The sequence below is a fragment of the Pecten maximus genome, chromosome 8 (genome assembly GCF_902652985.1).
Source record: "Pecten maximus chromosome 8, xPecMax1.1, whole genome shotgun sequence".
Taxonomy (NCBI): domain Eukaryota; kingdom Metazoa; phylum Mollusca; class Bivalvia; order Pectinida; family Pectinidae; genus Pecten; species Pecten maximus.
The window spans coordinates 27,792,606-27,820,132 of record NC_047022.1 but is presented as its reverse complement, the minus strand read 5'-3'; the positions used below and the strand labels follow the sequence as shown (position 1 = coordinate 27,820,132).

At 35.3% G+C, this 27,527-nt stretch overlaps 1 protein-coding gene across 1 annotated transcript in view; it reads right to left on the bottom strand.

Moving 5' to 3' along the window:
• The window catches only part of LOC117332244 (solute carrier family 43 member 3-like), an 86,080-nt gene that overhangs the window by 11,139 nt on the left and 47,414 nt on the right, over positions 1-27,527 (bottom strand). Inside the window, exons 4-5 of the mRNA XM_033891129.1 lie at positions 10,439-10,540; positions 206-392 (exon numbers count right to left, since the gene is read on the bottom strand). Of these exons, the coding sequence (XP_033747020.1) occupies positions 206-392; positions 10,439-10,540 (289 nt within the window). The remainder of the gene's footprint in view (positions 1-205; positions 393-10,438; positions 10,541-27,527) is intronic.

The window sequence follows — 27,527 nt, the reverse complement described above, 5'->3', positions numbered from 1 at the left end:
AATGCTCTGATATTTTTCACTCTTTGTTAGACTCTTATTGTGCTGGACAGTAAAACAGTAGAAAAAAACAGAAACAAGTACTATATTCACATGCCTACCGATTTACTGATAATATGCTGAATTTTAAATACTTTGTAGTAAGGACAATATACAGATCATTGCTGTTTGAACGAACATTTGGTACAGGCAATATTACAATACTTACACATGGGATACGAATGCACAAAGACAAGTAACAACAGCTACTCTCTCGACAGTCTGCAGTACGAATCCCAACACTTGGAAAAACAGTGATGGTATGGTTGGAAGGATGTTGTTAGCCAGGGCAAACAGAAACGTCAACACTAATGCAAATAGAATATTCTGCATTTGTTGGATCGGTGGATCATAAGCTGAAATAGAAAGATATTTGATAGAAGTAATTCAATACCGATGCTATATAAATAAACATGATTAAAGAGAGGAAATTTGCTCGTGCTACCACACCACGCTAGGACCAATATATATTGGATCGATCTAATATTATCGGCATCAATTTACTAACGTTCGTGCGCACTATCTACACCGGAAAGGTCTCTAGAAGTGGGTCCAATTATACAAGCATCACATTTCAATATTCCTAATTGTGGCACGGCGTTTCTGAATGAATTGGTAAAAGTTGTTATCTAGACAACAGTTCAATACATATTAGAATTTACCAAAGTGTCAAGCATGGCAATTGATACGAAAACAATCTTCACCAGTGAGTATTTCATTTTTAATCATTTACATAAAATAGAACTATAGCAATAGCAATAGCAGTTAACGACATTTTATAAGCGTATATTCACTTCCTGGCCTCCTGTTTAAGGTCAATGAAATTAATTTCAGCGCATGCGCTCCTTGGTTTCATCTTATTATTGTTCTATCATACATTTTAAACTTTTTATTAAGAATCTATACACACAATTTACATATACAATTGTAAGTGTTCTAATGGCAAACAAGTCGGATGTATACATGTGTACAATCATGTTTAGAGTACAACCAATTACAATGAGTTTTGAAACCAGTTGATTTAAGAGAGTTTTAGATTATTTTAATACCTTAACATTTCAGTCAGAGTTTAATGTGTTTTCTTTCTGTGTATGTTCTTTAATGTGGTGTTGTTTGACTCTAAATAACTCAAATCGTCGATTGACCGTAAAACAAAACAATACACTTGTGGGTTGTTTTGACGTGTTCTGAACATGTATACAAATCATCGGCCTATTGTCAAATTTACTGTGTGTATATGTTGTAATTCATCATCCTCTTGTACGCATGCTCTTCAAAAACAGATCAATGCCGTGATCATTTCTTATACAGCTTATGATCTATTGGTCTGAATGGCGGAAATGCATTTGCTATATCTCTTAACACTTGTTGTTCATACACGTGTACATATCGCCAACGAAAACGTTATCTGAACGTGAGCACGCATGGCGCGTCGGTTGATAAAATGCAAAACGAAAGATTTACTGCAGTTAACCGCCCGAAATGAATATTTGTTGGGTTTATCTGCAACCGTTTTTAACGTTTCTGTTCTGTTCTGTCAGGATTGCAAATACCGATAACTTTTAATACGTTTACAATTACTTTCAATAAACATAGCAATTATCGACATATTCAAAAACATCGCCGACATGATATCGAGTAACACACCATTTCGTTACAATCGAACATGCATCGAATTAACCACGACCTATATAAGATGCAAGTTATCTTTTCAATGAGATTCCAATGTTGATAACCAGCACGGGACTAGAGCAATAGCAAGCTAAGCCTACGTGTATTGGCGAAAACGCATTTAATCAGGAACTGATTTATTTTTCGGGAGAGGAACCGAGATATGGACCGCACACAAATAAAGTCGCCATTCCGATAGGGAAAGACTTTCAAAAACCCTTATTACTTTTTTTAAAATGTAGATTATTTTAAAACGAACGCTTTCTCCATTCATCTTCATAGGTTAGATCAATAACTTAACCAAAATGTAATTAGACAAATGAAGATTATCTTTAGCGTCTAAGATATTTATAGTTGATTGAATTATCAAATAACACTCTTCACATAAGAATGCATATTGTCAGTAACCTGGAATTTTTTTTTAATTATTACCGTATACACTTTGTAGATGCTACTTAGTTATTTTGACTGTTTCAGAGCAAACTGTTACCCGGCGCAAATTCGATAGGCAGAAATTTCTCTTTTAAGGATTTTAGGTGATCGCGAATCGCCGTCGATTACGCAGACAACACACTGGCAAGTACGAGGTTTGAAGAAATAATGGAAGACGATATAGTGGATTTGCTTTTAAAGGGATTCACCAAGTTAAAATAACGTAAACAAAGGTGCAGTGAACATTTTCAAAAAATGTGTGATGACAAAAACGTGCCACTAAATTTACATATACGCCTTCAAGAAAAAAAAAATACTGACATTGAAACAAATACTAATTTCAAAACTACTTTACTTGACTTGTTTCGTTATTCTAAAACAAATTAACATCGCTACATGCAGCATTGATACTAATATGTATTTGGTTAATAAACAATTGCGGTTTCCGACGAACATTTCCAGGGCTTTTCTCGGGACGATCATATTACTGCTCCCCAGGGCTTCCCCGTACCTCGGGACGAAACTTTTAACTGTTTCCCAATAATTCATTAAATGATCAGGCTATGGCACGTTCTACGTTAAAAGACCGTTATATACCAAAAAAGAAGGTACCCGAATGGAGTACACCTCAAAAATAAGAAAGGACCGTCTGATCTCTCAAATACCAGGGTACACATTGTCCGCTAATATTGATTTGATTTCCTTCTCAACCTATATACAACACTATCTAATATCATATGATTGTTATACAAAATGTATGTCGGAGGCGTCCTCTATAATAAAACAACAAGGAACATTAAAATTACTTTGAACATGGAAATCAAGGTTATCGAAAAGTTACAAATTGTTTGCATTTATTACTTCGCAATTAAGGTACTGAAGACAGTGTAATCCCACTGAAACACATGGTCGTATGACGCTAACTCACTGTCACAAGCTCACTGTCACACGGGCTACCACTTTAAAAGGTCCCCAAGTGACACCATCATCCTAGATGCCGTCTTCAGTACCATAGACGTTGGGAAGACGTAAATATCAAACTGTCGATTGGGATTACGCACAATCTTATAGGATTTCTCCTTTATTTGCTTTATATTTTATAACCTCGAACCAGATAGGGACAAATGATATCTGGGCCACCCTAGAGACTCATCAAACGAACGGGCTAACCAAAGATACCGAGGAAATGGCGCCGGTAATTGAAGCTGGGGGTATTTGCAGTTGTAACGCGGGTGAAATATCACTAACGAATTTCTAAAGTGCGATTTACTAGGGACAGAGTAGAACTTACTCAATACTATAGGGAGCCAAATTTGTCGAACCAGTACAATATACGATAACGAATAGGATGCAGACGAATATTTACACCCGAACGTTTAAATAAATAATGGCTTCAGAAATATGCAATTTAATTAGATATTCAATTACCTTCGCTGTTTAGTGTTTTACCCCGAAAACCAAAATTGAATTAAAGTTCATGGTGTATTTATATCATTATTTTGTGTCTACTTTAGCACAGACTAAGTGAAGTTTTACCAATTAAACTACTGTAGGGTATTTAAGGCGATTATGTGTTAAGTTAGTTTCATAACTGTAATACGTAAACTTTTAAAGGTACTACTGATAGTTCCAGGTTTGCTACTATATAGATTTTTAATGGTTTCCGTTTGATTTCCTGTTAAGACAACGCAAACGAAGAAAAACAACCCAAAAAACGTGAACAAAATAAATATGCCGAAGAAGCGAATAGTTCTTAACGGTAATCTGTCTTTAGCATTAGCACGCTTAGTGGTAACGTTGGCCATTTCATCTATTTCTGATTTCTGACTTACCCGGAAAATAACACTCATTTCAGATAGGATTGAGCTGAATCCCAACGGTAGGACTTGAGTGGAAAATAAAAATAGTTTTCTTTTCCAAAAAAACAATGATTGCGCAATAAATTTACTATTTACAAAATGACCGCCGTGATTGTCTTGAAGCAGAAAAATAAAAACTCTTTGTCTGCTTCTTTTCCTGATTATTCTCCCCAATTATAAGGTCAGCGACCTGTAAAACTTAAGAAATTAATTTTTTTAAAGATTGCGGCCATGACAGCCAAACGAGTGTTAAGCGTGATCATTTCGGTCATGTTAAGGCTGAATCACAGTGATGCAACTCGAGAAGACGCATGGAAAGTTTACGCTACGCCACAACAACTATACAGGTAGGTTAAATGACCTAAAAAAACACGTCTGCATAAAAACGCAGGAATCAGGAGCAAAACATTTGACCACATATTCTAATGGCATGTTGGGCTACAATAATGTAATATGAATTTGCTACCAGATGAACCATAACTGTTAAAAGATTAAAATTGGCAATAATTGCAGCAAAGTTCATGCTATCGTTTGAGCATGAACAGAAATATTGCAGGATTTCAATTGGTGACTTAAACACCCGTCTGATTGGTTTATAGTGATTATACCTATTCTGTTGATATAAATTGATACATAGCTTATATTTCATCTATAAATTCGTATTTGACATGTAAATTAATAATCAAATAAAATATACTTATAAGTAGTCTACTGCATTCCATTTCAATCTATTACGAGTCGCCTACCTACATACTGGGAGCGTGAGTGATTGAAACTTTTACGTAAACGATGTCGGCTCTTAGTTATTCAACCTCTCAATAAAATTTGTCAATACATTCGAAATCTTACATCATGTATACAGAATGACACTTCAACGGTTACTGCTGCACCGCAAAGCGACTTTGTGGCATTCCACACATTAATCGCCTCATAGAAAACGTCTGAAAGACCACCACGAGGAGATGTCCTCGGCTTTTCATGTGAAAAGGACCTCTTAATACGTCTGGGACGTCGTAGGATACCGTTTCACCTCCTCGTTTAGCGTCCAGGACGCTCATACAATCTTATAGCCATGCCACTACAGTGTATGTCTCTCGCATTAGTATTGTTGTGTTAGAATATATAATGTAACGTTACAGCGGCCTAAACAATGAAGGCAATTCGATAACTGGAAAAATTAATGAATATGCCATGTTTTCTCATCGTTATGTTAAGTGTTTGAGCAGACACAGATACCACATCGTGCAAATGTGCCAATATGTAATGTTTATTTCTTGCTGTGGCATTAAAGGATAGTTATTGAAGAAGTTGAGTGGTGTATTCATCCTTATTTACCAACGTGGAAACGTTACAATTGTTTTCTGTTACTTCTCGTCCAAACAAGTGTTAAGCGTGATTTACATTATTTGTTTATATTAAATTCACGTGTGTACAGTCAATATTAATATTTCATTTTATTTATCATTGTTTTCGTATACGATAGGACGTGGACATGTATGGTCTATAACCCATGCAAATCAGTATGGAGTATAATGCTTAGACGGTAGCGTTATAGGGAACAACAAACCAATTGAAAAATAGACTTTTAAACTTTCCTCTGTGCATATACAGTTGAGCCAGGGTTTGGTTTGGTTTGGCTTTATTTGTTTAACGTCCTTTCAACAGCTAAGGTCATTTAGGACGGCCTCCCGTGCGTGTGGGGAATGCGTTTGAGCCATGGATAAAATGTTTGGCAGCCACTGATTGGCAAGTATATTATTAAGTTCTAAAATAATTGGTTATGTTGATTTGAATTTGGTGTGTCAGATTGAACATTGTTTTCGAAAGTTCAGATCATCAAATTAAAAGGGGGGAATTTTAGATTTCTTAAAATTTTAACTGCGGAATTCACTCAGTTTCAAAAATGGCTACCCTGCAAAACGTTTGAGGGGAAGGACCCAACTTTTGTTTGATTAAATGATATATGAGACCCTTAACTTTTGTAATCAAAGAATTTTAATGATTTTAATATTTTTAACTTTAATACTGCCAAACGTTAACACTAAAGTCTATGAAACAACAATTGGTCGGTAAACACTATATAAATGAATAGATCTGGCACTTCGTTGAAAAATGTATCATATGATAGCATTCCTTTGATTCGAAGAGTTTTAACAAGCCACGTAAATGAATAGAAATTGGTAATAAACAAAAATGTATTTGGCAAGTTGTTTGTGGTCTCTCAAAATGGAAAGTCTGATTGTGTACTGGAAATATCTTGTACTCGAAGTACTACCGGTTTTAATGTTTCAAATTCTTTTCTTCCAACAGTTTATATTTATCTTAACATACATTACAAAAAAAAGTTGTTGTTTTTTATCACCTTGATAGCATATTCCGGATCAAATGTCTAATTTTGATATACAGTTTAACATCAGTCTTAAATTTCCATTTGGTAAACCACCTTTTTTTGTTATACCTGGCTCATTAAATCCTGGTCATACATGGAGTTCTTTTAACAGTTATATAAGATACAATCTCCTCCCCCCCCCCCCTCCCCCCCCCCCAACTTCCAGGTCAATATTTACCTGTATATCAAGCGTGATTACAGGGGTGTGGAGAAAGACAGACTTACACTGACCCCAATAATGACCCCTTCCTCCCAGTTTACCTCGTAAGGTGTGAAGATCTGGACAGGTGTACACATGGTCATCTAACTAGATAAAGACCCCCTTAATTGTTAGATGGAAACTGGTCATCACACCTTACCTTTACCTAGCCCCAGTTTCCTCTGGCCCTGACACCATATCTGGTGTATATGGTGTCAGGGCCAGAGGAAACTCAGGCTAACCTACATGTATATACCAAGGTCATATAGAACTCATATAGAATATAGGTACAGACTTGTGACTGTCTATATCTGACACTTTTGAAATGATATGATTGTCCATTCCTATTACAGTATTTTTACAACAGTTATAAGTCATTATTTAAAAAAGAAATATTTGAAAAAAAAAGATATTTTATTTCAAACTGGTACTATTACTTTGTCTTTGATATTATAATGGAAGTATGTATAGGGTATAAGAAGGCAATATGTAATTCAACATAGATTAATATAATTTTCATGTTTGAGTTAAGTAAATTCTTATCAAACATTCCATACACCAGCTGCAGCTGGCCTTATGTCATTTTTTTTTAAGTTTGAACATTTAACTTGAACAACCATTGTACATTCATGACCTGTATCTGTTACGTAAAATGTTTGGCAGGTCATTTCAATTCAAAATGTATGAGTGACACATATTATGATAGATATTGACTGAATGGGAATAGAAAACGATGTAGTTCCAACAGGTCAGTTTTACAGGTAAATGGTATATAGGTTGCTGTGTCCAACTGCCCTGAGGCAAATTGTACCTCAGGCTCTATAATCTTATTTCCTAGACGAGAACAATATGAACTAATTATGGGTATAAGGCTGTAGGTTGGTTCTGGGAAATGGTGAATTTACATTTATTATACCATTCGGAATTACACTGATTTTTAATTTTCTTTAATCTCTTTCTTTACAATTAATTTTTAATATAACAAGATAAGAACTACATCATTTCTTAATTTGATTTGCATTAATTTTTCTGAACTTATATATATATCACTCAACATTGTACCTCTACATACCGGACACCTCCATAAACCGGCAAATATGTTTGGTCTCAATGACTTACGGTTTAGTCGACAGGTTAAAATGTAATATGAAACAGCTTATTTTACTTTCTTATTTCAGTATAGAATGACTTCATTTCAATAGTTGGTCTTCTTAAACCTGTTAACCAATCTGTTAATGGTTTTACAGCTTATCTTGACATTTCCACCTTAATTGCACTGGTATTTCGTTTATACATGTAATTTTGGTCTGATGAAGGCCTCTCAGATGGAGATCTACAATCCTTTCCTTCAAGTCAGGAGATAATCTTACTGTTCTGTTAATTGGCCTGAGGGTATAACACACCCTGCTTTGCACAGCTTCGACAAAATTGACAGATATTTCTGTGAACCCAGGGCAGTACCTGTAGCTGGCTCCTAAAACTCACCTGGCACAGTTCTCAGGTGTGTCAGGCCAGAGTCAGTCATGCATGACCAATAATAATAGCAATTAAACAGATACTGTCATTCATTACGGGTAGTCCAGCACTACATACATGTACCTGTGTGTACATTATGTCAGAACATTAATTTAACCAGTTAATGTTCGTAAATATGTACAGATGTAAATGTATATTTTTCTAATGATACATTTAAATATATATCCTATATAAACTAAAATGATTATGTTTATTTGATAATTATTTGCCTGAACTGAGTACATATATGTAGAGAATGTTTTATTAGAAAAACATAATTCATTAAATACTGTAAACTTTTAATATTTTGAATAATCAATAACATAATATAGATACATTATCTAAACTTCCTTTACAGTCATGATATATGTACAGTTACTGTAATAAATATTCTAATTGAAATAATTTCCAATTCCTTAATAAAATGAAATACGATTTACTTACTCGTTAATAAAATATGAAATAATGAGCAATTAACTTTCATAGAAACCTGATTATAGCATAAAATATATAACTGTCTTTTATGGATCTTAATAAATAAAATTTAACATGTAGGCATTATTACCATGTATTAACAATAAAATAAATATTCCTAGTAGACTAAACAAATGTTAATAGTAATATTAACAGAACAAAAGTGATTTGTAATAATCTATTTATTTATATATAAATTATATTAAAAGCATCAAAGTATTTATATATGATAATATAGTCTGATTATAGACCCGGGGCAGACATGGTGTCTTATAGGACTCCAGGTAGACTCGGAGTCCACTTGGAGTGCACTCCAAGTTTACCTGGAGTCCAAACGGAGTGCACTCCAAGTCCAAATGGAGTGCACTCGGAGTGCACTTGGGTGTAACCTTTAGTCTACACTCAACTGTATATAGATTTTTAATGGTTTCCGTTTGATTTCCTGTTAAGAGAACGCAAACGAAGAAAAACAACCCAAAAAACGTGAACAAAATAAATATGCCGAAGAAGCGAATAGTTCTTAACGGTAATCTGTCTTTAGCATTAGCACGTTTAGTGGTAACGTTGGCCATTTCATCTATTTCTGATTTCTGACTTACCCGGAAAATAACACTCATTTCAGATAGGATTGAGCTGAATCCCAACGGTAGGACTTGAGTGGAAAATAAAAATAGTTTTCTTTTCCAAAAAAACAATGATTGCGCAATCAATTTACTATTTACAAAATGACCGCCGTGATTGTCTTGAAGCAGAAAAATAAAAACTCTTTGTCTGCTTCTTTTCCTGATTATTCTCCCCAATTATAAGCTCAGCGACCTGTAAAACTTAAGAAATTAAGTTTTTTAAAGATGGCGGCCATGACAGCCAAACGAGTGTTAAGCGTGATCATTTCGGACATGTTAAGGCTGAATCACAGTGATGCAACTCGAGAGGACGCATGGAAAGTTTACGCTACGCCACAACAACTATACAGGTAGGTTAAATGACCTAAAAAAACACGTCTGCATAAAAACGCAGGAATCAGGAGCAAAACATTTGACCACATATTCTAATGGCAGGTTGGGCTACAATAATGTAATATGAATTTGCTACCAGATGAACCATAACTGTTAAAAGATTAAAATTGGCAATAATTGCAGCAAAGTTCATGCTATCGTTTGAGCATGAACAGAAATATTGCAGGATTTCAATTGGTGACTTAAACACCCGTCTGATTGGTTTATAGTGATTATACCTATTCTGTTGATATAAATTGATACATAGCTTATATTTCATCTATAAATTCGTATTTGACATGTAAATTAATAATCAAATAAAATATACTTATAAGTAGTCTACTGCATTCCATTTCAATCTATTGCTAGTCGCCTACCTACAAACTGGGAGAGTGAGTGATTGAAACTTTTACGTAAACGATGTCGGCTCTTAGTTATTCAACCTCTCAATACATTCGAAATCTTATACAGAATGACACTTCAACGGTTACTGCTGCACCGCAAAGCGACTTTGTGGCATTCCACACATTAATCGCCTCATAGAAAACGTCTGAAAGACGTTCGCCGGCTCGCGACTGGTGCCATCACCACGAGGAGATGTCTTCGGCTTTTCATGTGAAAAGGACCTCTTAATACGTCTGGGACGTCGTAGGATACCGTTTCACCTCCTCGTTTAGCGTCCAGGACGCTCATACAATCTTATAGCCATGCCACTACAGTGTATGTCTCTCGCATTATTATTGTTGTGTTAGAATATATAATGTAACGTTACAGCGGCCTAAACAATGAAGGCAATTCGATAACTGGAAAAATTAATGAATATGCCATGTTTTCGAATAAATAGAAGAAATACTGCTTTTATACTCACATGCTGTAGACTTCCTACGCCAATCCAAAATAGCACCAATACACGGTCCAAATGGTAAGGCGGTGAGCTGCAGCAGCGCATATAATTCTGTGTAAGTGTAAACTGAAAATATGAAACAAAACCTGGTTCAAGACCAACTGTAAATAAAAGTTATATAGGAAATAATGGAAGACAAGCTGCTTTCTGGGCTTAGTTTAGTTACAATGGTTTCTTCTGCTAATACTCTGAAATCACACACAAGCAAGTGCTTGCGGTTTGATTGATTGTTTGATCGTGTTTAACGGTTCGTCGACAGCCATGGTCATTTATGGCAAACGAATATTGAACTGGAGGATAAGGAATTTCACAACGGGGTATATGTAACATTAAATCCGTTGGGGTCAAATCATGAAGACAATGTCTCTATGTAAAGTACGCATAAAAGGTGGGTTAATATAGTGCAGATAAAATGTACAAAACAAAAACGGATGGTGGAGTTGATGTTGTACCAATAGCATGTCTAATTTAGGATACCGACGAGTTGATGTGAATGTGCCACTTCTGTAAAATAAGATATGTCGTTATCAAATATTATTTATCATATACTTCCTACTAAATACTGCATTCCCGCCCTGTGTAATACGGCTAAATTCACGTGGCCCATATAAGACCGCCGGTCGGAAAATGCATATCACGATTTTCGGAACTCCTCTTCACTGTTTAAGTTCAGAACGCCTCTAGTATGTATCATGTAGTAGTCGACAGTGTTTACATTAGAGACGCGCACAGCTCAGCTGTCATTATGTCGACCAGAGGAATCCAGTCAGCGGGTAGCAGCATGTTCTCTGGTGCCACCATTAATGGCAATTTCATCATTAACATTGGAACCAAAAGGAAAAGGGTGTGTGTAATAGATTCTGATTCTGATTGAACATGTACAATGAGCATGTGATTGAACAGTTGTTATTTTTAACAAGCAAATTATCATGTTTATCTGTGTAGGCAACCTGACACTTGGTAAATCTGGTTAATATACATACAAATGTATTTGTATATCTGTAGCTTAAGCAAAACATCACTTTTGAACTTGAGTGTCATACATTTTAATAAGTTATTTATATATAATTACTGGTAATTGTAAATTGTTTGTTGTGGGTTCCATTTCATTGCTCTGTACATGTCCTTACATATCGTTTATTGTATTGTATGATAAAAGCAAAAAAGACATGTCATCCAATTAAAAACATATTTTGTTTAATGAAGAATAAGTTGAGTTGAACTTTTGGTGTTGACGTACTTACATTCAGTATTGAAGTATATGATAAACAGAATAAAACATGGTAAAATCCATATCACATGCCATATCAACCCTCGACCAATATCACAGACCTCCTGCAAAAGCCTGCAGTATGCTCTAGTGAGGTAGCACTATAAATCGGCAAAAGTCCCGGCATATCACAAGGAGACCTAACAAGAACATACCGCAGCCTCCCAAAACACACATACGCACTCGCCACACGCATGCATGTCGCACGCACGGGAGGCCGTCCTTAAATGACCTTAGATGTTAATAGGACGTTAAACAAAATAAACCAAACCAAACCAAACCAAACCTCGGTCTGATATTGGGTCTTCGGGCTGATGGCATGTTATATGGATTTTACCATGTAATATTCTCTATATATCAGGAATTCGTGTTCTAAAAAACATATGGTTACATAAGTTTAATTACTTGAAATATGTATATAATGCCAGGCAATGTACTACTTTGCAGCTCCTCGGGGATAGGAGTCATTTAGGGCCAAACAACACCAGATTAATATGCCATTCGAAGAAAAAGCCCATCAAACTCAAACTATATGTTACTTATGTAGAAGGAACTCACAAAACACATTATAATGCAATAGTGCTGAACCGTCAGCAGAAATCCTTTTGCTTGCTTCCCATTTTACGTCTTCGTAATGAAGCATTGTTTAATAGCATAGTTACATGGTTTAAAAAGACATAGCAACATATCCCTCATTTTGACCTTAGCTGTTAATAGGACGTTAAACAAATAAACCCAAACCAATAATTTAACTGTTTAACTGTCGTGTTGTAACATTTAGCAGATGTAAATGATATATTTATTTATTATACAACGCCATGTGATTCAAATCGATATGAATGCTAAATTAAATGAGCCAATGGCCAAAACCACGCAGCACACCCACACGTAGATATTCACCACGCGATTTCTTCAATGACCATAATTGTTGGTATGTTGTAACTAGTTTACTTAGTTACCTGGTGCCTACGGAATGCATTTCCATCAAAAGAAGCTATTCCTTGATGAGAAATGACAAGTTTATTTCCTAATATATTCTATTTAACAACAGAAGTCAAAGTAAAGGGTGGGTTTCCAAAATAGCCCTTAGCTTGTTTTGAATTTTCTATTGGTGGTGTGTTACCCCTTCCGAAGACTGGCCACCCACTCCAAAGATGTTTGTTAGAATTGCTCCACTAGATTATCTCCCTTTAATTTGGAGCTTTCAGAGCACATCCTCGAGACCAAAATATAACGCTCAATTCAATTTATGATTTTAATATTCTACAGACAGGTAGCCAGTCTACTCCTAACGTTGTAGCAACAACTTAGATATGTTTAAAATATGTGACCAATACGTTTTTCTTTCTTTCTTTTTTTTTTCTTAATGGCACATTAAAGCGACACACACCAGAAAATGTTTTTTTTTGGAAAAAAAGGTAATCTGATCCAATGATGCGCAACGACGAATTCACATTCAAGGCAACAGCATGTGATAAACAATTCTATCATGAAATTCGAGAGAACAAATACGAAGTCATTTTAATCACTTTGAAACAAAAAATATGAGTTTCTCGCCAAGCGTTGGAGGCACAAAATATTTGATCTAGTAATGGTTACATAATGATATATTGATAATAGAATGAATGGAATATCAAAATGTAAGTGGGACTACGTATTTGAAATTGGGATTTAATGAAGTTTGTTGGATTTTTTTTAAATTGTCAAATATGCTAGGAATATGTATGCAATTAACATTAAACGTGTGCGATAACATTTTATCCAGGATGGCCACCTTAAGATTGTATTGGTTGAATTTACACATTGCTTTTTAATATTGGCGTATTGTAAGGTTAAGCGGTTTATTTGTGCGTTTATTTGTGCAGTTATCAGGCAATGCTGTAGGATATAATATTTTGGAAAACACAACATCACATGTCCTAATACTGACGACGGTCACTACAATTGGGGATCGCCAGGATCGACATAAGTTCTTTACTACCAAGTACTTCTTTCTATTTCAAGCCCTGTCTGAATTTCCTTCCTCGTGGTTGCAATGTTTTAAGATGCTATATAATAGATTGCACATCAGGGAGGTAATTCAGCTCCCAATTTTTACAAATATATGAATGAACATATTCATAAGGTAAAATGAGTATGTAGCCCAACCTGCTTTCATCTGTTGTTGTTGTTTTTTTTTCACACACTATTATTATATCGTATAACCTTCATATTCATATATATAAGATATATATTGCATCCTGAATTAGTAGGGAAATGTTTTAGGCTTCGAATTCTAATGAATTCATCACTAAATCAGCATGCTATTTCATTTTTAATTTGACAGGTAAGAAAATGAAAAATATAACTTAAAGATGATTTTTTTAGCATTTATCTTTAAATGTTAAAAACTATAGCCATAGCGAAGAGTATGCAAACCAAAATTGTAAAAAGGAGTATGGTTGTCCAGTTAAGATTCAACCAGGAAATTGTTTCAAAGTTATAAAGAGAGCAACATAAACCTCTGAGTACTCTCCGGAAGACTCATTCCATTCCATTTACAGACATAGGGTGACTATGGTCAATAAATGGTGGTTGAGGTAGGTAAAACAGAAGCACCAAGCAAACAAAAATGTAAACACCAGTACAAACATTATCACACAAACGGAGTAGATTTCAAGAAATCTAAAATCTTGCTTTTGATGTTTTGGTAAAAAAAGTTTGTTGGAGTCCAATTACTGGTAATTATCGCAAATGGTTTGTCTGATGTTATGTACTGTGACTGATTCTCCCGCTTCAGTAAACATGTATGTGTAATGTAAGAATGATTCATTCGATGACGGGCGAGGACCACCTCGTTTCGGCGTTATTCTCTATATCTCAATTATTTAAGAAATAGTTTGTGTCATTGCGTCGACCTGCTGTCAAAAGTAAGGCGAAACGAGGTATTGCCATGAGATTATTCCAACTAAATAAATACAAAAAACAAACAAAAAAAAACAACATAAAATGCATATTATAGAATAATATAAAATTTATTCTCCAATATTTTTAAGATAATAGAAAAGATTTCCAGAGCCCGTTTCTTAAGCGTCTCTTTCGTTGGTCAGTTTCGTGTTCATAAGCATATCGTGCTTTTTACAATATGTGTACTTTTGATTAATTCCTGACCGGTAGTGACGAGTCAAAAATGAATGATTCAAAGCATTGTTAAAGTAAAAATAAGATGGAGATAGAAAGCTTACTACATCAACATGACAGGTTTGAAATCTACACACCAAATATACTGTATCTGTCTGACAGTAACCTCACGTTTCCATCAAAGAAGTAATTGCTTCTTGTTCTTGTCTGCTTCAAATGAACTATGTGATTGTAACAATAACAGAGTCGCAGACAGCTAGGTATGTGTACCGCAAATCGCCAAATAAATAGTTGTTCTGACATATACCGGAAGTATTTGGCTACTGTCTGAGTGTTGTCAGAGCAGTTGTGAACCCAACTAACAGTTCTTACTCACTTCGCTTCCTACAACGCCAAATAGGAAAGCGTTAGGTTTGTGGCGGATTATATAACGATGGCCAGACAAACGGTATAAACCGCTTAAAGATATATAACATAGAAACTAACAGGTATTCAATAAAAACACAGGGAAATTGGAATTAATCGATATGAAGCGTACTCAGGCAATGGCGTTCTTATAAGTAATATGATTTCGTGAGATTCTTCATCAGATAGACACGATCTCACAACCAGGAGGTCCAAAACTTGCGAAAATGTCCTTATAAAATCAATACCTTATAAAATCAATACAGTAAAGTTGTTTTTATTTGACATTCAAAGGGGGGCCAGAGGAAATAGTTCATTACATCAGAAATTCGTTATAGGATTTGGAGCAATTCAGGTAATTTTGGGCGTACTCAATAATAAGTAGAATTTCGGTCTATTGTTCTTTTTTCAATATTTGTTTCATTAGATGATATTAAAACAATAACTTTCAATGAGTTCAACTTGCGGCAGTTCTAATAGGAAAAAGGTACAGAAAACTATGAGTTAAAGCTATAGAATTGTATGTAGGTATATGGGTATTACAACAAAATACCTGTAAAGCACATTATACGTTTTCTCCGGAGGAATGTTATCAATATCATTATTATCATTATATACGCCGAGACTGGTCATTGTGTTCCAGTAGGTAATAACGGGTAAGGTAGTATCACTCATCCTAAGATGGAAAGGGTAAACTAATTGCAACTCATACTCTCTCTACTTGGTGCGAGACAACGTATGTCTCGTGTTTGTCAACTTAATTTTCCACGTTTGGTGGTTCTGTGGGTGAATGATAATGTTTCTACATTTCTACATATATATATCACTCTGATTAGTAACTAGGGGGAGATCGTTTACATACAAAATAAACAACTAAGGCCCCAATATTGATCCCTGAGTGACCCCAACTGAAAGGGGGAGATAATCACTAAGTGTATTCTTAAAATTTAGAACTTGAAATCTCCCGCTGAAATAACTATTAAAAAAATGCACTGTTCTGGATGAACATACATACAATTCAAGTTTAGCACAGTATTTCAGAAATTTTGCACTAATATTATCAAGCCCAGCGGCATTGTTGACATCTAAGTTTAATAAAAACTTTTCAGTAAAAGGAATGTCAACTTTTGGTATGTCAAAAACCTTACCTTCCAATTTGCTTTCTGTGAATAATTTAAGCTTTAAAAACAAATCTGAAGATTCATTATCACCAACTTCTCTTACACATTGGCTTGCTATATTGGTAAAATACTTGTTAAAACAATTTCCTATTTCATTTTCATCAGTAATATCATTGCCATCTAGATCTTTTATAAAACTTGGCACACTAGAAGACTTTTTTGGACATAACTTCTTACAATTATTCCAGTAGGTTTTGGAATCTTTGCACTGATCTAAAACGGAAGTGAAAAATTTTGATTTTGCAGATCATCATGGCTGTCACATTATTTCTCCACTTACGATGAAGATCAAGATGGCCCTCACACTATTATTATTATTATTATTATTATTATTTCTCCTAATCTTTTTTTGCCATCTGACGTATCTCATATTGACGTTAAATTAACGTGAGGTCATCTAAAATATTTTAAAATAATGAAAAAAATCTGTCATTCCATGAAAGAAAGAAATATGGCAACGCCTTCTTTATTTTTCGCTGATCTCTTACGTCTTAAGTACAAATACAATGACTTTCAATCATTCTACACTAATGGTTCTAAGTCAATCATAAGGCAGCCGCAGCCACTCTGGTGACAAATGTAGCCTTGGGATATCGGCTTAAATCAAGTTTCAATATTCTGTGCTGAAATCCATGTTATCTACGTTATACTTGAACATATTAAGCAAACAATATAATATACCGAAAGCAATTATCTACTCTGACTCTCTGTCTTCGCATCACAATATAAACAAATACGATGTTTATTACATAATCTTAACTCAAATTGTCATATTCTGCTAGGGTTCTTGGACAATTAGATCAAACCGCAAAAAACGGCATTATGACTTCCACCTTTTTATTTAACAGGTTATTTTACGAATATTAAACTATTCGTAACTAAATTCGTAAATTTGACATATCAAAATGAATGGAATCAATATGTTGAGAACAAACACTCGATTAAGGTAACATTATATTGGTAAATTGTCTCCTTGCCAAAGAGACACTCGTCGAGACGAAATTTTCTGCCGGTATAAAGATGACCTCAATGTATCACATGTAATGGGGGACTTTCTCCATTGGCTTCTGTTCGGATGGAGGGGATGGTATTAGAGAGCACTAGAGTAAGGCACACTATATCCCACTACATGTTAATCGTAGAAGGCGATTAAAAGTGGACCCCCTGAAGAATCAGTGATTTTCCAATTACACATCCGCACTATCACCACACGCATGCAGCTCCAACACGGAAGAAACCGTTCCGGTAGTTTTTGATAGGACGTTCACACTACCAATTCGAACATGTTTGGTGGTCTTTGATAATGCTGTTGTCACTTTTATTCTCATTTTAAAGGTGTAGCTGAACCCACACTGGACATAGATTTTCAGTGCGGGTGTGGTCGATAAAGTTGAAGAAAAACTTTTGTATTTTTTTTTTATTTGAAACCATCTTCATCCAAAGCTTTTCCCCCTCATATTTAGTGCTAATAAGATATCTTATTATACCCGAGATATAATCTTGAAATCATTTTGTAAAGAGATGTTAATACACTGCCGGCGTTATGATATCCTTATGATGTGATGACCCAAATGGCTCTTTGGTCTTATAAGAAAATATCCATTTACTCAAATGTCCAAGAGATGTACATTGTGTAGAATACCTAACATTGTGTGATTGATATGACAGATTCTGTCCCTTCACCAGGCCTGAAGGGCAAGTGAGCAGATGCGATGGCTTAATGTCGTCCACATTTCCTTTAAATCCTTAACATTCGTTCTGGACCATGATTTTGCAAATGAAATATGAGGTATAATGAAGAATGTTGCTCTATTAGGGCGGGCGAAAGGGGGCCCAATAATGAAACACTTTCAAAATCTGTTTTCATTTTCATGGATTTCTTGTGAGCAGGTGACCAGAGGGGCGGGCCCCAATAGGGAAATTAAAAGCTAAATCATTTAAATCCCTACTAAACCTGAATATTAGAATGGATTTTGATGAAATTTGGCTGGAACATAATTGAGTAAAGGAAATATAATGCTGTAGAAATGGAGCATTTCATTCCCATGGGACAAGAGGGACTGGGCCAAATATGGCAAATATGGGTAAATCATTTAAATCGTTACTTGTCTTGATGAAATTTGGTCTGGAACATAATTTGGCAAATGAGATCTACTGTGGTGTAAACTAATGATGTTGCACTCTCAGGGAGGGCGAAAGTGGGCCAAATAGGTATAACACACTTTAAAATCCGTTTTTTTCCCCAAGAAAGGCAGAAACTGATCGCCTGTGGTTTAAACCGTTTTAAGTGAGGCAGTACAGAAGAAGGAAAATATTTGAAACATAATTTAAATTAAGAGTATTTTGCCATACAGGAATCCTGGTGTTTTGTTTTGTTATGTATAACTCCTATCATGGTCAAGGTATCAAGGTATATGCGTGTTTTGTGCTCGTGTTATAGGGCGAAACTGATTATTTAGGTATACCTCACAGAAGCCTTGCAGCAGACACCCAGCAGGAGACCCCTCCGGGCCACATTATATAGATAACGGCAAACCATTGGCCCCACCCTAAATAATGAGCGCTAAGCAGAAGTCACTATCATTAGTAATTGTATTGAAAACAACCTTAACAAACGTCGGGATGATGAGAAAAAAGAAAAGAGCAGGTGATCGATGGCAAGTTTTACTGGAAGAAATACAAAGTTTATTGAATTTCTTGTGAATTATAATTCCCCAAGGCAAATGGTGTGCCAGTTTGATTCAATATCACGTTCTAGCAATAGATGATGCTAGGAAAAAGGGAATCCTTTTTGTGTTGCTTTTTTATGTCAAATATATCTTAAGCACTCCTTTCTCAGTTCATGTACTTTCAATATAACCTGTACGCGCGCGCAAAAAAAAAAAGATTTAGTGACAAATAAGTAAGAGTCTGAAATACGAATTAAATTAATCACTGAATTGAACATGCTCAAATTTAACCCCTGAATGTCGAGGTTAACTCATAGTTTAAATACATATTAAGCGCATTGTGGCTCGTATTGACACGCTGAACTACTACTATGCAGCCCAATAAATAATCGCTTTTGTAACCTTTTATCTCAGACCATTGTAACGTTTTTATCACAGACCATTGTAACCTTTTATCTCAGACCATAGTGACGTTTTATATCAGACCATCGTAACGTTTTATCTCAGACCATTGTAACGTTTTTATTACAGACCATTGTAACCTGTTAGTTCAGACCATTGTGACGTTTTATCTCGGACCATTGTAACGTTTTTATCTCAGACCATTGTAACCTTTTATCTCAGACTATTGTAATGTTTTATCTCAGACCATTGTAACCTTTTATCTCATACCATTATAATGTTTTATCTGGACTCAAAATGAATTTCACCAAGACCCAGGTAATTTGGATAGGTAGCAAAAAGTATAGTAATGATAAATATACAACAGCACACAATCTTTCATGGGGAAGCACAAAGTTTAATCTTTTAGGAATAGAATATGATGTTGATTTGCATAAAATAGTAAAATTGAATTTTGACAAGAAACTTATTAAACTGAAATCCCTCATTAACTCGTGGAGCCGAGGAAATCTTACTCCAATAGGGAAAATAACTATTATAAAAATACTACTTATTTCACAATTCAATCATCTCTTTATAGCTCTCCCGAACCCAAACGAATCGTATATAAAAAAGTCAACAATATATTATATGAATTTCTTTGGTGTGGTAAAACAGACAAAATTAAAAGTGATGTTATAATTAAGTCATATATTGAAGGTGGTTTAAAGATGATTAATTTAAAATCTTTTATAACAGGTCTTAAGACAACATGGGTAAGGCGGATTTATAAAGATGATGCTAGTTAGATGTATATTACAGATAAATATATGGATACATTTGCTTTGGCAAATTGTGGACTTCAAAAACTCAAAATTACTTTGGAAGAATGTACAAATTTGTTTTGGAAAGATGTTCTGAAAGCTTGGTATATAACAATAGATGGGTCCAATACTTACAATGAAAAAATATGGGAAAATCCTTTGTGGTATAATTATAACATCAAAATAAACAACAAACCTGCTTTCTGCAAAGAATGGTTCAGGAAAGGGGTAATGTATATATATGATATTGTTAAAAAAGATGGCTCATTTTATAATTTTGAAGAATTTCAACAAAAATATGGTATAAGATCCAACTTTTTAACATTTCATGGTATTATTAGAGCTGTAAAACATTTTATCAATAGTAAACAGGAAACTTTCTCTTCAGCAATCTGTTTACCAAACATACCTTTAAATTTGAAAGTTATACTAAGAAATAAAAAAGGGACACATGACATCTATAGAATCTTGTGTCATAATCACACAAAGCCTACATCACAAAGAAAATGGAGCTTAATTTTTAATATCCAGGAAAACCAATGGAAAGAAGTTTATACAAATGTTTTTAAAACCACTAATAGTACAAAACTAAGATGGCTTCAATACAGAATCAATCATAGAATTTTAACTACGAATACAATTCTACATAAAATGGGTATAAAACAAGATAATTTATGTACATTCTGTAGAAATTTTCCAGAAACCATTGAACACTTTTTTTGTCAATTTTATTAAACAGGAATTTATACTTGGAAAATTTAGTTTCAGTGATGCAGATTTGGTATTAGATAACCTTATTTTACTATTGATTAAACAATATTTGTTTAAAATGAAATGTTTAGAAAAAGATATCAATTTGATAAGTTTAAAAAACCATATACTGTTTGAACTGAAAGCTCATAAGCTGATGATAGTTAAGCATAAGACAAAATAATCTTGAAAACTGGCTTAACATATGATTTTAATGATTTTAATATATCTATGATGTGGTTTTATTTAATGTAACAGTTTTGTGCTGACAATTTAAAGTTCAGGTCTATACTTTTACGTGTACATTGTATACACTATTTACCATCTGTGTAATCAAACAATTAGTCTGAGGCTGCAAAAGAAAATCCCCCCCCCCCCCCCCCCCCCACCAGTATGTTTGTAATGTGTAAGTTTGATTTGGTGTCTTTATGTGTGTGAGTGAGTGAGTAAAGACATATAGAATGGCTACATGTATGAATATATATCACATTATATCTAAATGAATATGATGTATGCTTGTAAGTTTGAATGGACATGTATTGTATTTGTAATGTGTTGTTGATAAAATTAAAATTGAATAAAAAATTTGTTAAAAAAAAAAAAGTTTTATCTCGGATCATTGTGACGTTTTATCTCATACCATTATAATGTTTTATCTCGGACCATTGTAACCTTTTATCTCAGACCATTGTGATGTTATATCTCGGATCATTGAGACCTTTTATCTAAGACTATTGTGACTCTTTATCTCAGATCATTGTAACCTTTTATCTCAGACCATAGTGACGTTTTATATCAGACCATCGTGGCGTTTTATCTCAGACCATTGTAACGTTTTTATCACAGACCATTGTAACCTGTTCGTTCAGACCATTGTGACGTTTTATCTCGGACCATTGTAAAGTTTGTATCTCAGACCATTGTAACCTTTTATCTCAGACCATTGTAATGTTTTTATCTCAGACCATTGTAATGTTTTTATCTCAGACCATTGTAACCTTTTATCTCAGACCATTGTAACCTTTTATCTCCGACCATTATAATGTTTTATCTCGGATCATTATGACGTTTTATCTCAGACCATTGTGACGTTTTATCTCGGACCATTATAATGTTTTATCTCGGACCATTGTAACCTTTTATCTCAGAGCATTGTGATGTTTTATCTCGGACCATTGTGATGTTATATCTAAGACTATTGTGACGTTTTTATCTCAGAGCATTATAATGTTTTATCTCAGACCACTGTAACGTTTTATCTCAGACCATTGTGTGACGTTTTATCTCAGACCATTGTGACGTTTTATATCAGACCGTTGTAACGTTTCATATTAGACAATTGTTATGTTTTATCTCAGACCATTGTAACGTTTTATCTCAGACCATAGTTACGTTTTATCTCAGTCGATAGTTACGTTTTATCTCACACCATAGTAACGTTTTGTCTCAGACCATAGTAACGTTTTATCTCAGTCCATAGTTACGTTTTATCTCACACCATAGTAACGTTTTGTCTCAGACCATAGTAACGTTTTATCTCAGTCCATAGTAACGTTTTGTCTCAGACCATAGTAACGTTTTATCTCAGACCATTGTGACGTTTTATCTCAGACCATAGTAACGTTTTGTCTCAGACCATAGTAACGTTTTATCTCAGTCCATAGTAACGTTTTATCTCAGACCATAGTTACGTTTTATCTCAGTCCATAGTTACGTTTTATCTCAGACCATAGTTACGTATTATCTCAGACCATAGTAACGTTTTATCTCGGACCATAGTTACGTTTTATCTCAGTCCATAGTAATGTTTTATCTCAGACCATAGTTACGTATTATCTCAGACCATAGTTACGTATTATCTCAGACCATAGTTACGTTTTATCTCAGTCCATAGTAACGTTTTATCTCAGTCCATAGTAACGTTTTATCTCAGTCCATAGATACGTTTATCTCAGACCATAGTTACGTTTTATCTCAGACCATATTAACGTTTTATCTCAGTCCATAGTTACGTTTTATCTCAGTCCATAGTTACGTTTTATCTCAGTCCATAGTAACGTTTTATCTCAGACCATAGTAACGTTTTATCTCAGTCCATAGTTACGTTTTATCTCAGACCATAGTTACGTTTTATCTCAGACCATAGTAACGTTTTGTCTCAGACCATAGTAATGTTTTATCTCAGACCATAGTAACGTTGTATCTCACACCATAAAACCTTTAATCTCAGACCATAGTTACGTTTTATCTCAGTCCATAGTTACGTTTTATCTCAGTCCATAGTTACGTTTTGTCTCAGACCATAGTAATGTTTTATCTCAGACCATAGTAACGTTGTATCTCACACCATAAAACCTTTAATCTCAGACCATAGTTACGTTTTATCTCAGTCCATAGTTACGTTTTATCTCACGCCATAGTAACGTTTTATCTCAGACCATAGTTACGTTTTCTCAGTCCATAGTTACGTTTTATCTCAGTCCATAGTAACGTTTTATCTCAGTCCATAGTAACGTTTTATCTCAGACAATGTAGTGTTTTTTTCAAACGATTTTAATTTTAAACTTAAACCATATTAATTACAAATGTGTATAAAAGTAGTTAGACAGAAGATAAGACTGACTTTATGTGGTGTTTGTTTACTTGAGTACAGGTCACTTTAGTAAATCCCCGTTTCTGCTCTACATGTGGTATTGGTGTCATCTCTAGTGGTCATGATGTACATTCATTGTAAAGCCCTTTATATCTTTATCCCCGAACAGTATTAGCGAGCGAGTTGAAGTAAACTTGATGTGAAATCGCACATCATTGTACAATTGCATTGTATCCCGAGAACTAACCAACTGCGATTACTGTAATGGTTTCGATGATTCATCCCACGTAAAGTGTATGACTGCGTGATCTGATTGAACAATCATAGTTAATAACTGCCGCCTGTACAATGTCTTGATCCTCTTGTGTAAAGTCATATTGCCTGCTCATTAGCAAAATCAATATAGTCTTAAGAGTTTTGTACCTCGTAAATCAAAAAAATCCTGCAGATAATTAATAACATTCTTTTTGTACAATATGCTGTTAAATGGTAATCAATATTGTAGATAAAGGAGCTGAATTATCAATGATACTTATTACCGCTTCAGCATACCACAGATAATACTTGTCTCTATGTATCCGTCACCATTGAAGTTTTGGAGATGTTATGTTAAATAATATCTTTTTTAGTACTGCCCCTTGGACACCACATGCTATAGGCCATTTAAGGACTTATTTGATAAAACCCTTCAATGTTCAAGATTGGTAGTTTTTTGTGGTCAAATGAATGATAAATAATCTGTAATTTGGTTTGGATTATTGTTTAACGTTCTCCTAATAGCTAAGGTAATTCAAGGACGACCTCCCGTGCGTGCGACATGCATGCGTGTTGTGTGTAATTTGATAGGCTGTGGTATGTTCGTGTTAAGTCTCCTTGTGATAGTCCGGAACTTTCGCCGATTTATAGTGCTATATCACTGAAAAATATTGCTGAAGACACTCTGCAGGACATTCTAACTTCTACCCAGTCACTTTATATTGACAACAGGCGAACCAGTTATCCCACTGCTTATATGCTGAGCGTTAAACAGAGTAGCAACTACCATTTTTACAGACTCTGGTATGTCTTGGCTAGGAAACAGAACCAAAAAGTCTTCCTCAGAGGGACGAACGCTCAACTAAGGCCAAAAGTGAGGAAGCGTCATGGGTGATAGTACGAAGAAGAAAGTTCTTTAGAAATAAGAAAATATGTAAGATTCAAAATTCAGTCGCCTCTTACTATCATGCAATTGGGGCAGCAGGTACGATTCTTACAAGTGGATACTTGTGTAACCAAACACGGTTTGAATTGTTGACAATACATACACATTTTAAGGGTTTGTTTTACGTCTATAATCATTTATCATATACTTCCTACTACATACTGCATTCCCGCCCTGTGTAATACGGCTAAATTCACGAGGCCCATATCAGACCGCCGGTCGGAAAATGCATATCACGATTTTCGGAATTCCTCTTTACTGTTTAAGTTCAGAACGCCTCTAGGATGTAGCACGCCGCAGACGACAGTGTGTACATAGAGACGCGCACAACTCAGCTGTCATTATGTCGACCTGAGAAAGTGAGGGAGAAAAGGTCCTAAACTCATTTGCAGATCGCATAATGGAACTTGATTATTTAATATATAAACGGAACATGTCCAGTGAAGCTACAAATGAACCAAATGACAGATCGGAGGAGGAGTTTCCTCGTACTTTTGTTGATGAGTCTGTACATGTCCTTACATATAGTTTATTGTATTGTATGATAAAAGCAAAAAAGTCATGTCATCCAATTAAAAACATATTTTGTTTAATAAAAAATATGTTGAGTTGAACTTTTGGTGTTGACGTAATTACTTTCAGTATTGAAGTATATGATAAACAGAATACAACCATATCAGCCCGAGGACCAAATATCAGACTGAGGGCTTTAGCCCGAGGTCTGATATTGGTCGGTGGCTGATATGGCATGTGATATGGATTTTTTTTGTAATATTCTCTATTTATTACATTTTAACAATATGCATTTATGGCTCTGGATGCAGGGTAATATGAAGGTTTGTTATTTGTATTACCCTGCATCCAGGGCCATAAATTGTTTATTATACCGAAAAATAATCAGTAATGATGATACTCAAAAATAAACTGTTATCACACCCCTGTGATATCCCGGTCGCTCAATTGATACGATTCCAAGTCAATGTGTTATTGACAGTTTCTTTTAGAAACTCTTGGAAACAGTTGGCCTGTACATTTGTTGATATTTTCGTGTTCTGAGCAATCTTGTTTTGCAGAATTTTATCTATTTCTTCTTCCTCGACTGCACGAAAACGTTTACGTTTCTGTTTGTCTGCCATTTGTAAATAACTGTAAGGGAGACAACTCCTCGCAACAGAATGTGGGGGTCGCCATGGGGGCACGCGGTCCAGGGAGATATGATATCTGTCTCCCTGGTTCACGCGCCTCAGGGAGATATGATGTTTTTCCCCCTTCCACGTGATGCGTTTCGGCTAATCACTGGCACTGTTATAAACACGAGGTATAATAATATGTTTTATTTTTAACTGTTCTACGTTATCGCAATGTACCGAGACGTATAAAGACACCAGCATACAGGGTAACATGAGGACAACGGGTATCAAATAAACACCAACATGGTCTAAAGAGGACGATGGTGTCGAGGTAACACCAACATACAGGGTAACATGGGGACAACGGGTATCAAATAAACACCAACATGGTCTAAAGAGGACGATGGTGTCGAGGTAACACCAACATACAGGGTAACATGGGGACAACGGGTATCAAATAAACAGCAACATGGTCTAAAGAGGACGATAGTGTCGAGGTAACACCGACATACAGGGTAACACGAGGACAACAGGTATCAAATAAACACCAACATGGTCTAAAGAGGACGATGGTGTCGAGGTAATACCAACATACAGGGTAACATGGGGACAACGGGTATCAAATAAACACCAACATGGTCTAAAGAGGACGATAGTGTCGAGGTAACACCAACATACAGGGTAACATGGGGACAATGGGTATCAAATAAACACCAACATGGTCTAAAGAGGACGATGGTGTCGAGGTAACACCAACATACAGGGTAACATGGGGACAATGGGTATCAAATAAACACCAACATGGTCTAAAGAGGACGATGGTGTCGAGGTAACACCGACATACAGGGTAACATGGGGACAACGGGTATCAAATAAACACCAACATGATCTAAAGAGGACAATGGTGTCGAGGTAACACCAACATACAGGGTAACATGGGGACAACGGGTATCAAATTAACACCAACATGGTCTAAAGAGGATGATAGTGTCGAGGTAACACCAGCATACAGGGTAACATGGGGACAACGGGTATCAAATAAACACCAACATGGTCTAAAGAGGACGATGGTGTCGAGGTAACACCGACATACAGGGTAACATGAGGACAACGGGTATCAAATAAACACCAACATGATCTAAAGAGGACGATGGTGTCGAGGTAACACCGACATACAGGGTAACATGGGGACAACGGGTATCAAATAAACACCAACATGATCTAAAGAGGACGATGGTGTCGAGGTAACACCAACATACAGGGTAACATGGGGACAACGGGTATCAAATAAACACCAACATGGTCTAAAGAGGACGATGGTGTCGAGGTAACACCAACATACAGGGTAACATATCAAATAAACACCAACATGGTCTAAAGAGGACGATGGTGTCGAGGTAACATCAGCATACAGGGTAACATGGGGACAACGGGTATAAAATAAACACCAACATGGTCTAAAGAGGACGATAGTGTCGAGGTAACACCGACATACAGGGTAACATGAGGACAACGGGTATCAAATTAAC